This window comes from Podarcis tiliguerta (assembly GCF_965153285.1).
Source record: "Podarcis tiliguerta genome assembly, chromosome: 14".
NCBI classification, from domain to species: Eukaryota; Metazoa; Chordata; class Lepidosauria; order Squamata; family Lacertidae; genus Podarcis; species Podarcis tiliguerta.
The window spans coordinates 14,070,895-14,082,666 of record NC_139547.1 but is presented as its reverse complement, the minus strand read 5'-3'; the positions used below and the strand labels follow the sequence as shown (position 1 = coordinate 14,082,666).

At 46.2% G+C, this 11,772-nt stretch overlaps 1 protein-coding gene across 5 annotated transcripts; it reads right to left on the bottom strand.

The window, feature by feature from the left end:
• Positions 1-4,538: 4,538 nt before the first annotated feature.
• On the bottom strand, positions 4,539-11,028 carry CTXN2 (cortexin 2). Of its 5 annotated transcripts, none has more exons than XM_083412365.1 (3): positions 10,734-11,028; positions 6,227-6,277; positions 4,539-5,022 (listed from the first exon to the last, which is right to left on the bottom strand). In XM_083412365.1, exon 3 carries the CDS (start codon positions 4,972-4,974, stop codon positions 4,729-4,731), a length of 246 nt encoding a protein of 81 aa, XP_083268491.1. In that variant the 5' UTR covers positions 4,975-5,022; positions 6,227-6,277; positions 10,734-11,028; the 3' UTR covers positions 4,539-4,728. The 5 variants fall into 5 exon arrangements, with proteins under 5 accessions (XP_083268491.1, XP_083268490.1, XP_083268488.1 ...); XM_083412364.1 differs by lacking the exon at positions 10,734-11,028 and adding an exon at positions 10,422-10,701; XM_083412362.1 differs by lacking the exon at positions 10,734-11,028 and adding an exon at positions 10,456-10,700.
• Between the last annotated feature and the right edge of the window lie 744 nt (positions 11,029-11,772).

The following is an 11,772-nucleotide window of genomic DNA, read 5'->3' as shown; positions in this document are numbered from 1 at the left end:
ATGTTTATACTGTGCAAGTCCTCTCTTTAAACCAACCAGCAGTTATTTTCTTATTTTCTAATGTACCTTGCCCATGGTGTCCTTTCCCACCACAAAAATGCTTCAGTGGCCGGGTTCTTTCTTCTATATAGAACACCGAGGGTACCAGCCAATCCCTGAATTTGAAACAGAAGGTGCGTGTCCAGAGGAACATTTCAGCTTTTTAAATATTAGCTAGTAATGAGCCCATTAATTCTTGGGCGGAAGGAGTCAGATCTGGCCCTCAGCTCTCCCTGAATGTCAGTGGACCCAGTGAAGGTGATTTAGGTACTCTTCAAGATCTTGACCTCTGCTCTCTTGAGTTCATAAACTATGTTTGCAATTGTAAATGCACTCACAGAAATATGCACAGGGCTGTTTCGGACCATATTCCCAGCCAGTCATGTGCTACTGAAATAATGACTATGTAGCAATGTTTAAAAGTAATTAAATATTCATGCCAATACGTTGGATTTTTTTTATTTATACCCTTGAAGCTTAGGAAGGTCATTCTTTCACTTTAGGCACTGGGCGTGATTCAGCAAAAATTAGTTGTGAGTATGGCAACCTGTTTCTTGGTAAAAATGGACATTTGAAGATAACACTCACTAGATTATCCTATCTAAGAAGTTAAAAACTGTTCGAGGGTGACAGCAAAAGAACAAAACCTTACGCTATCTTTATCCTGAAGAAAACACAGGATTCTTACTATCACCACGCCATCCTTTAACATCTAAGTGCTGCCATTCATTTGATTTTGGGCGGTTATATAAGAATGCAAAATGATTCTTTTAAAGCCATCCAAGTTGGTGACCATCATCGTGGGAATGAATTCCATAGTTTATATGGTGTGTGAAGAAGTACTTTGGGGGGGGGGGGTCTGCCCTGAAGCATGGAGAAAAGACTCAGTCAGTCACGCACCCCTACCCCCACTGTGGATGGGATACAGTGGATATAAATACAGAGGATACTCAGAGTAGATCTATTGAAATCAAGGCTTCTTTGTTGTGTTCATTAATTTATATGGGGCTACTACTCCAAGTAAGACTTAATTGAATACCACCCATGGAATCTGGAAATGTGTGGAAGATAGCTATCCTGATTAAAGTGGAATGAGGAGGAAAATAGGCAGAAAGCATCCATGTAGAAGTACCTGACAACAGTGGCGTAGCGTGGGTTGTCAGCACCCGGGGCAAGACAAGTAATTTGCGCGCCCTAACCCGGGGCAAGGCAAGTAATTTGCGCCCCCCCCCCACTGCACTGTCCCTCCCCCAGATAGTCCCTCGCTCTCTCTCCGCACCGCACCGCACCGCACGCCTGGCACCCCCCCCTCGACAGTGGGCGGCGACCCCGCGGCTCGGATCGGATTCGCACAGCCAGCACTGCAGTGAGAGAGAGTGAGTGAGCCAGGTAGGGGCAGAGAGCTGCGAGCGCGCCCCCCCCCATGTTGCGCCCGGTGCGGCCGCCCCCCTGCACCCCCCACGCTATGCCACTGCCTGACAAACGATCAAATCACTGATGGGGCACCTGTGACCTTCCAGACTTTAATGGACAACTCCCATCATACTTTGCTGAATTCCATTCAGCGCCTGCTGAAGACATTCTCATTCAGATAAGGCTACCCAGATCTTTATAAAGTTTGTAGGAGTTTTGATTTGTTTTATTCTATTTTATTGTGATAATTTTATTGTTTTATCGTTTTTTCATAAACCACTTTGAGCCCCCCCCCTCAGTCATGTGGTATATAAATTTCCATGAAATATAAACAAACAAATAAAATCCCTGACCATTGGTCATGCTTGATGGGACTGGTGGGAGTTGGGAGTCCAACAACTCCCGATGAACCACAGTTGCAACAAATGTTAGGTGGCCCTTTGGCCTGATACAACAAGATAGTTCTTGTGTGCTTGAACTGTTGGCTCTTTTAGTTTGTGCATTTGATAGCTCACTATAGGTTTACAAGCTTTAGCCCAATGAAAGTGGGAGAAAAACAAACCAACTGGGGGAAAATTGTGGTATGAAGAGTTGTCGACTCAGGCAGTGGCGTAGCGTGGGTTGTCAGCACCCGGGGCAAGGCAAGTAATTTGCGCCCCCTAACCCGGGGCAAGGCAAGTAATTTGTGCCCCCCCCCGCTGCACTGTCCCTCCCCCAGATAGTCCCTCGCTCTCTCTCCGCACCGCACCGCACGCCTGGCACCCTCCCCTCCACAGTGGGCGGCGACCCGGCGGCTCGGATTGGATTCGCACAGCCAGCACTGCAGTGAGAGAGAGTGAGTGAGCCAGGTAGGGGCAGAGAGCTGCGAGTGTGAGTGCCCCCCCCAGGATGTTGCGCCCGGTGCGGCTGGCCCCCCCTGCACCCCCCACGCTACGCCACTCGACTCAGGAAGTTATGGGGCATGCACTAACTGGAAACGAAGCAGTGTGTCCACCCCAAAATGAAACCGGCCAAGCCCAGGGTGCTGGCTGCTTAAATGAGCGAGGGGCGGATCCAAGGGAAGCCCACTCCCAGCTTCATTGGCTCCGCCCCCTGCACAGCCCAAGCTGTAGCCTGCATCTCCATTTTCCAAAGCAGGGTCCAGCCAGGTTGAATTCTCCCATCGGGGCCCCAGTGACGCCTCCTGCATCCCGCAGTGTCGCCACACGCGAAAGGGTGAGCGGGCTTGCAGGCACAAACAGTATTCAAAATGGGATTCCATATAACTGCCCTGATACCATTGTGAGAACAAATGATCGTGAATGTACAATAAAAAAGGAAGAGACTGAATTTATTGTATTCACTGGAATACTTCCAAAAAATATTGTCAGTCTGGAGGCAAACTGACTCTCTTAAATGTCACACTGTGTCTCATGAAGGCCTCCAGAAGGAATGTTCCCTAGTCCTGCTAGATCATTCTCACACGCTGCACTGTTACCTCCATTGTATTCCTATTTCCTGCAGCAATTGAACCCGCTCCTCTCTTTGGACTTTGGCTTTCACGTTCCCAGCTTTCCCTTTAAGATCCAGCGCAGCCTGAGTGGCATTTTCGTTTAGCCAACAGACCCCGCAATTCCCTTGGTTGTCATTTGTCTAGATTATAAGGCAAATGGCACAATATGAAATTATAGAGATGAATGAATGGTCTGTCTGTGCCGATTGGCTTTATCTCAGCGGGCTCTCCGAGCACCTCTTTAACAAGAGTGACAAGGCTGAGATGAAATTTTGATTCCAGCATTTCTTAAAAATGGAATTGAACAGCTGTCAAATATTGTCACTCTCGTTCTCGCTGTATGAGCTAAGAGGTGACCTTGAGGCGCAACTAGTTACTGCCTCTTCTTTGTGTCTTCTTTGAGCTTTTTCACGTAGTCTTCATTGTGTGAGACAGTAAGCAGAAGTAAGGACCGCTCCAAGCTAGGCCCTTCTAGGTGTTCCTGGGTCAGAAGGAGGGCTCTCAACACCTCTGGGTGCCCTGAAGGAGAGAGATAAAGATGGGGCGGGGGGTGTTGATCCTCTTCTCTCCCCAGCCCCATAAAAGCAAACTCTTGATTAGTTCCATCTCTCTCTGTGCCTGGCCTAGGAATGTCTGCAGTGGCGTAGCGTGGGTTGTCAGCACCCGGGGCAAGGCAAGTAATTTGCGCCCCCTAACCCGGGGCAAGGCAAGTAATTTGCGCCCCCCCCCGCTGCACTGTCCCTCCCTCAGATACTCCCTCACTCTCTCTCCACACCGCACCGCACCGCACGCCTGGCACCCTCCCCTCCACAGTGGGCGGCAACCCGGCGGCTCGGATCGGATTCGCACAGCCAGCACTGCAGTGAGAGAGAGTGAGTGAGCCAGGTAGGGGCAGAGAGCTGCGAGTGCAAGCGTCCCCCCCAGATGTTGCGCCCGGTGCGGCTGGCCCCCCCTGCACCCACCACTCTACGCCACTGAATGTCTGGTCTTCAAGGCTAAAATCAAGGCGCTATAATTTTCTGTTCAGGTTGGACTTGCAAATCTTGACCATGCTTTAAATCAGGGGTCAGCAAACTTTTTCAGCAGGGGGCCGGTCCACACTCCCTCAGATCTTGTGGGGGGCCGGACTATATTTTGGGTGGGAAAAAATAATGAACGAATTCCTATGCCCCACAAATAACCCAGAGATGCATTTTAAATAAAAGCACACATTCTACTCATGTAAAAACACGCTGATTCCCAGACCGTCCGCGGGCCGGATTCAGAAGGCGATTGGGCCGCATCTGGCCCCCGGGCCTTAGTTTGCCTACCCATGCTTTAAATGTCCTCATTCCTCACAACTTCTTTTTCATTTGCACAATTATTGGCACACCTTTGCACACTTCGTTCTTACCTGCACACAGTGCTTCCCCCCCCCTTAAAAAAATGTTTAGGGGTACTCTCATTTTTCCTACTCATATTGAAATACTGCCCCTCAATGAAGCCAAGCTTAGATTCACAAAATGTTTAGGGGTATGTGTACCCCTGCGTATCCCCCAGAAAAAATGAACTGCCTGCACAGTAGCATGCCAAAGCAGAAACTATGTGAAAATGATTATGAATCTGCAACAAAGCCTTTATTTAACAAAACAAAGCAAAAATGCCACCCCCATGTCTTCAAAACATAGGGGTCTGTTACAAATGCATCCTTACTAAGGAATTCCAGGGCCCCTTCCCCACCCCTCCACCCCAAATGAAAAAACACACATAAGAATTAAGGCAGGGTAATTTGTTTTTGGAGTATTTCATGCAAGCGCATATTCAAACGTCCCCTTATCCAGCCCTTCCACCTCATCCTCCCACGTGGAGGATGGCATACTGCTATAAGGGTCTAATAAGATTTTGAAGCATCTGATAATCAGAAGTCCCAAAAAGACACACAGGATCCCCACGAAGGCAAAGCCGGTTTTTTGTTCCAGAGTGAGGGGAAAGGTGGACACCTCGTTGACACTCATGCTCAATGACGCGTTGTTGCAGTAGTTACTGCTCATCTCTGGGCTTCACATCCTGCTGGGCTTTCGAGATTTTCACTTCTTCGCCTGCGAACAAAAACAGGAGGCATATTTTGGTTGTAGAGATAGCATTAGGCTGCTGCCTGAATCCAAGACTGTCCCTGCAAAATTGGAGAAAGTCTGCTACAGTAGTGAGTGAGCTGCTTTAGTTTAATGGCTAAAAGTGTGATTTGGGAAGTTCCTACTTTAAGTATAACACCAGCCGTAAGCAAGCTGTAAGGGATGCGGGTGGCACTGTGGTCTAAACCACTGAGCCTCTTGGGAATGTCAATCAGAAGGTTGGCGGTTCGAATCCCCAGCACCTATTGCTCTGTCCCGGCTCCTGCCAACCTAGCAGTTTGAAAGCACACCAGTGCAAGTAGATAAATAGGTACCGTTGTGGCGGGAAGGTAAACGGCATCTCCATGCACTCTGGTTTCTGTCACAGTGTTCTGTTGCACCAGAAGCAGTCTAGTCATGCTGGCCACATGACCCGGAAAGCTGTCTGTGGACAAATGCCAGCTCCTTCAGCCTGAAAGCAAGATGAGCACCGCAACCCCATAGTTGCCTTTGACTGGACTTAACCGTCCAAAGGTCCTTTACCTTTTTTATTTTTACTATCCCGGTATCCCACTATCCTTATACAAGGTCAGACATTTTGTTCATCTAACCCAATACTGTTTGCTCTGACTGGCAGCTGTTCTCTAGGGGCTCCAACAGGGTCTCAATTATTTGCCATCTGATCCTTTTAACTGAGGCGTAAAGGATTGCTGTGACAACCTTCTGCATCCACTGTGTCACTGGGCTAAGGTCCCTGCCTCTTATCCTTAGCCTGCTTACAGTCCCAAATATCTGCAATGCAAGAATGATGACAATAGTCTGTCTTGCATGGAAATTGTCTCAACAACTTCTCCTGGGCTATTGGGTTGTTGTTTTTATTTTTATTAGGTATTTTGTGGTTTTATATCTTGATTTTATTCTGTGAACCGTCCTGAGACCCCCCGGGTATAGGGCGGTATAAAAATTCAGCAAACAAACAAACAAACAACAACAATGTATGCCTTGTATTTTGAACACTCAAAAAAGCTTTATAGAAGTTAAAACATTATTATTATTATTACCATGTTTGCCAGCATGCAGGTCATAAAACAATTTCTTCATTTAGATTTTTTTTTTAAGTGAAAGAACTAGTTACATAGTGAAATCACCAAAGCAAGTTAAAAGTTTATGTATTGTAACTGATAAATGGTACCTGATGCATTGATATAAGGCACACTTCCAGGCTTTCCTGAAGTTTGAACAGCTGTAGAGACATCAAAAAAAGGTTAAATCATTGAGCTGTTTTAGTTGTGGTGCAAACAGGCAAGTGCTGAATTGAATTCAGGTCTCTTTCAGAAGGAATGAGGTAGCTACTAGCTGGCATGTTTTCTATATCAGAGCAAGAACACACAATAATACTGTAGCAAACAGAAAAGGGGAGATTTGAAAATGCAGTTTTATGTCTGAATGTTTTATTCGACTTTTATGGGCCCACCTAAAGTGCATGTGTGTGTGTGTGTGTGTGTGTGTGTGTTGTGGATTGTATCCAGTGTCACTTAATGTTATACCTGTTCTGCTGGCAAAATGTATGGACCAGCAGAATGCGGCTGCACAAGAAATTGCACAAGCACGTTGCTGGTAACTTCCTTTGCAATATAGATTGTACAATCTGCTGTGAAATTAGTTTCTGCTAGTGCAATTCTTTCGTTGGATTCCTCTGTTGTGCAAATTGAAAACTCACCTGTCTGCTAGCGCAAGACAGATTTGCATGCAAAGTGGATGTTCTGTCACTGAACCACAGTTTACAAACCACCTTGGCTGTCTCTTAGTGCAGACCCAGGTCATCAAGCTTGAGTTGATGCTATAGTTGCCAGCCACCACAAACCACCATTGTCAGGGTTGGCAGCAACACCAGCAGCAATGATAATATTTTATTCTCCTGCTAATTATGCTGCTTCAAATGTGCATTTTGTATTTGACTTCCTTTGGTAACGTTTTGTTTTGAAATCTTCAAGATAGTATTTTAGTTTCCTGTTAATTATGTTGCTTTGAATGTATACTTGACTTTCTTCGGTAATGTTTTATTCTGGATTGTTTTATTTGATGCTTTATTGTAGGCTGTAAAGTGCTTTGAGATATTTTTCAACAACATATAAAGCGGTATAGAAATGAAATTAACAACAACGGCTCTTCCAACTTAACCTGGGGCTTAGCTACATTAGTAAAAAACAACAACACACGTGTTTTGAATGTGTTATAAACAAGCATCACCAGATGGCGATGTAGAGCAAAAAACTTTTCTATGCGATTTTACATAGTGTTTTTTTTCCTTTTCTGTTGTTATAACGATTTAATTTCTGACTTATATATAGCATCTCTCTCTCCCTTCCCCTATGTGTAGATCCACCTTTGGGTAGTCAATGGATAGCCAACAAAGCTGAATGTTGGGAGATTGGGGACAGGCTAAATAAAGGACTTCTTTGTGCGGTACATAGCTAAACTATGAAACTCCCTTCCATGGGAGGCACTGATTGCCACCAATTTGGATGGCTTTAAAAGAGGTTTAGGCAAATTCCAGGAGGAGAAGGTTATCAATGGCTACTAACCCTGATGGCTGTATTCTACCTTCACTGTTGAAACAGTATGCTTCTGAATACCACTTGCTGGAACCTGCAGATCCTGCTACAGGCATCTGGTTGACCACTGTGAGAACAGGATCCTGCACTGACTTCATCCAGCAGGACTCTTCCTATGCGTTGCCATGCACAGGCTTGTTAATATATCGCTGTCCACATATAGTGAGCAGGTTAACACAGGAGAAAATAAGGTTTTAAAAGCAACAGCTGAAGAAACCAATCCTTGAAAGACTTACCCAGATCTCTTCGAGAAAGGAGATGAAAAAGGGATGGGAATATTTCATCAGAGCTATAATCATATTTCATCATCTACTTTAGTTTCAAAGACTGGATTGGAAATGAGAATTCGTGACTGTGAAGGTCAAAAGCAGCCACTGTACTCCTTGTTCCGGTCCACTGCTATCTGATAGCCTGATTTGTTTTTATTTTTATTTAAAGGATCGCTTTATGGACCTTTCCAGAGAATAAAAATGGAAATGCAGACCTCCCTCCTTGGCTGGGCTAGTGTAAACGACATGAACTGAGAGATCCCCAGCTGGAAATCACAGGCTGAAATCCTAACCCCACTTACCTGGGAGTAAGTCCAACTGGATTCAGTGGGACTTCTGAGTAGGCATGGTTAGGATGACTGAATAGGCAAACAACTATTTCTCACCGCCAGAACCAGCACACTACTCTACAATCTGTACATATAGGCCTGCTTTGCAGCGATGCTGTAAGGATTTCTATGGTAAATGGGTACCAAGTGCTTTGAATTAAATGCTTACAAGAAAATGTCATATGGATCATTATCATTGTTATAAATAGCAATGCCCCCATCCCATCATCAATAGTGCTACAGGCTTTTCTCACATAACCAAACAGGGTGGGGTTGCCCTATCTCAATGTGGTGTGTTCCAGTGCCGAAGCCAAGGAGTGCACAACTTCGCACAAGTCTGCAATCTTATGGACCCTTTTCCATGAGAAAGCCCTATTGAACACAGTGAGGCTTGCTTCTGAGTAAAGATGCACAGCAGTGCACTGCAAAGTTGTTATTGGCATGGCCACACCTAATGACACTCACACAGCTTTGTTTGTTTCTTATGCCAATCATCAATGGCAGGCAATACCCTCACTGGGGGGAAAAAGGTGTGTTTTCCCATTGATAGCTGTGCCTTGAGCAGTATTGAGGTAATGCAATACCTTTGCAACCCAAATACTACTTGAAGGAAAGATGCCTAGATCTCCAGCGGCAAATAAGTGGCAACTGTGCATTTATTGCAATTGCACATATTTTGGAATGGCTCTAAGATGACACATATCTTTTATGTAGAATAGTTAAGATCCAACATCAATAGGGTGCTAAAATGTGGGTGTTGCCACTGTGCTGTTTGGGGTGTGGACTGGGGGTGGAAAAAATCTGTCAATTCTGGTTCTCCCAGTTTCTAATTTTTCCATTCATAGATTCATTTCTCTAGATTTGTGCAGCAAATTGTGATTTTTTAAAAAAAATCCTCACAAAAATTTATCAGCATTTTGGTGCGAATTTCTCCGAATATGCACATTTTTGTATACAGTTTTGACTAACACACACATTTTTTGCAAGCATTTTTCCTAATAGAAAGCATTTTTGTATGTCATTTTTTACCAACATATTATTCCTTATGCACATTTCCCCTATAATATGCAATTTTTTAATAATGAAAAGCCTGGTTAGTTGGAGAGCCGCATTGCAAAATTTGGATATGTGGAAACTTCAAAGGATGGTGGTGTCTCAGTTCTCATATTGTTTCAGAAAGTAGAAATTTGATAGATTCCCTTTTAAATGTGAACAGAATCAAATTCCTCCCTCATCCCTTGTGTGGACAGCCATCTTGCAGATTTGGCCTTTATGGTACTCCTGTAAGGTATTGCCTGGCTTTTGCAATTTTTTTTCTTTGCCACTTTGGAGCAACAGCAGGTTGCCTCCGAGCCAACAAACACGAACAACCGAAATCTTACCTTGCAGAGAAGGCAACACTTTCCTTTTGGAATGCATAATACATAACACTAATGAACTATATTTCCTTGATGAGAGATCTCGTCTAGTACGTTCACCAACCGCTGTCTATGCCCTAATAATACTTGCCTTTTGTGGGCAGCGGAAGGAGATTGTGTGTCGCTGGGGTACCTGCTAGCGTCAGTGTGGCTAGACTGGCTTGTTAACATGCTAGTACAGTATGCATACATATACTGAACAGGTTAACGCAGCAGCATGTACATTTTTAAAAACAAGCCAGTCCTCGGTTGCATCTGAAGCCTCGTGGGATATGACTCCCTCTGGTTGCAAAGGGAAGCCCACTGCAACCAGCACCAGGACTTGTTGTCGAGTAAATATGTTAGGGACCTGGGCTGCTCAACACCCACTAAAAATCCTTCAGCATCCAGCAGGCTTTCCTATCCCCTCTGCAAATAGCACCCTTGATTTAGGTGCTCTATGCACAAAAGCAAAATGAGATCTCCGGCAATCCCCCTCCCACCTTCGGCTGCTAGACATTACCTGGTCATAACAAGAGAGAGGTAGCAAGCAGAGGCAGCAACAACCGAGTCTTGGGCGTCGTTGCCAGGGAAGAAACCGACACTGCCCAGCTAACCAAGGTCAATGCCATCCTGTTGCATTAAGTCCAGCCGGAGAGCCATGGCAGATGGATGCCTCACCCATCCTCGTTTCCTCGCTAGATGTCAAAGCAACACACAGCCTTCCCCCCTCCGCCGCCACCCACCCACCCACCCCGCACAAAACAGCCCACTCACCCCCGTCCGAGTCAGACATCCTGAGAGTACAAACCCTTTTCCTCCTTATCCTGTGTCCCCATGCTAACGACCTGCCGAAGTTTCAAGGTCTCAGAAAGAGGATCAGGTCCCAAACTGTCAGGGAGCCCTGCGAGGATTTCGGGGGCTCCCGCCCAACGTGAGCATCGCCAGGGCTCCGGCTACATCTAACCACATTAGCATCCGAGAATCTGGACTCGGCTATGGGCGTTCCTTCAGCCGGGTTAGATGCCTCTGGGTGGGGTGGGGTAGGGTCCTTTCCTGAGCACACACACACGCACCGCTGGCAAGTACCTGGGGATGCTCAAGAGGTTTTAATTTGATGGTGAGGGGCGTGGGGTGGAGTGGAAATGTGAGGGGAGGTGGTGGGCAATATGAAAGCTGGATTATCATGCAGCCAAGGCTCCCCCTCTCTTCCCCACCATCCAGATTGATCTGAAGTTCCTGCAAAACACTACGTGCGAGGCATTAGCAAATCTGCTATGCTCTCCCAGCTGCTGCAGCGACGGCAGACTGGGTCCTATTTGCTTGCAATCCTCCTTGCAAAGCTTGTTGTTCGGAAATGTGCATCTCTGGGGAAGCGGTTTCTCGGCAGCTTCTAGGCACCTGGGGAGAAAACCAGGCGGCGATGGGGGTTGTTATTTATGGGCAGGGAGAAAAAGCCGTCCAGCGGGGGGAGGGGAGGGAGGCGCGTGGGAGTTCCCCACTTTTCATGCTGGCTGCCAAGTCAACAAATATTGGGGAGGGGGTTTGAAATGGACAAGGCGCAAAGTTGGAGGATGCCGATCTCTCGCTCCTCTCCCAAGGGTGTGCTTTTTCTCCCCTCAATCAAATGCAAATTATTTAACTTTTTGTTTTATTTAAAGCAAGCTGCAGTAGCTTCCCGGGGGTCGATTTGAGTGTGTTGGGCAAGAACTGAGTTGAATGCACAGACAGACAGCTCGATCGATCAAGCAAGCACGCAAGCAATGGCCCGCCGATCTACTGTGGTGGGATGGGTAGGTGGGATTGGATTTATTTATTTTTTACTTCGCATTTCGCCTGGGTTGCTCCGTTGTGGGGAACAGCCATGTTGTACGGAATCCGGCGTGTGCCAAATGTTTCCCGTTGTACGAAAGGCGTGATGGATTGGCGTGTGAAGCCCCTCCCCCTTCCCCGGTGATTTCGAATCTATTGTAAATGCAACCTACAAAAGTCAGATAAGAGGCTGTTTTCCCTATTAACTTCAGTGGGAAGCGGATTTTCCCTTTTGGCGCCTCCCTTGCTGAAAAAAGGAATCCTTCCAGGAATTTATGAGAGCCAGGAGGTTGTTTCCAGATTCTGTCCTGAAACT

Excerpts from the sequence above, each read along its gene's own strand:
- CTXN2 (XM_083412365.1), bottom strand. The coding sequence starts at position 4,974 with ATGAGCAGTAACTACTGCAACAACGCGTCATTGAGCATGAGTGTCAAC.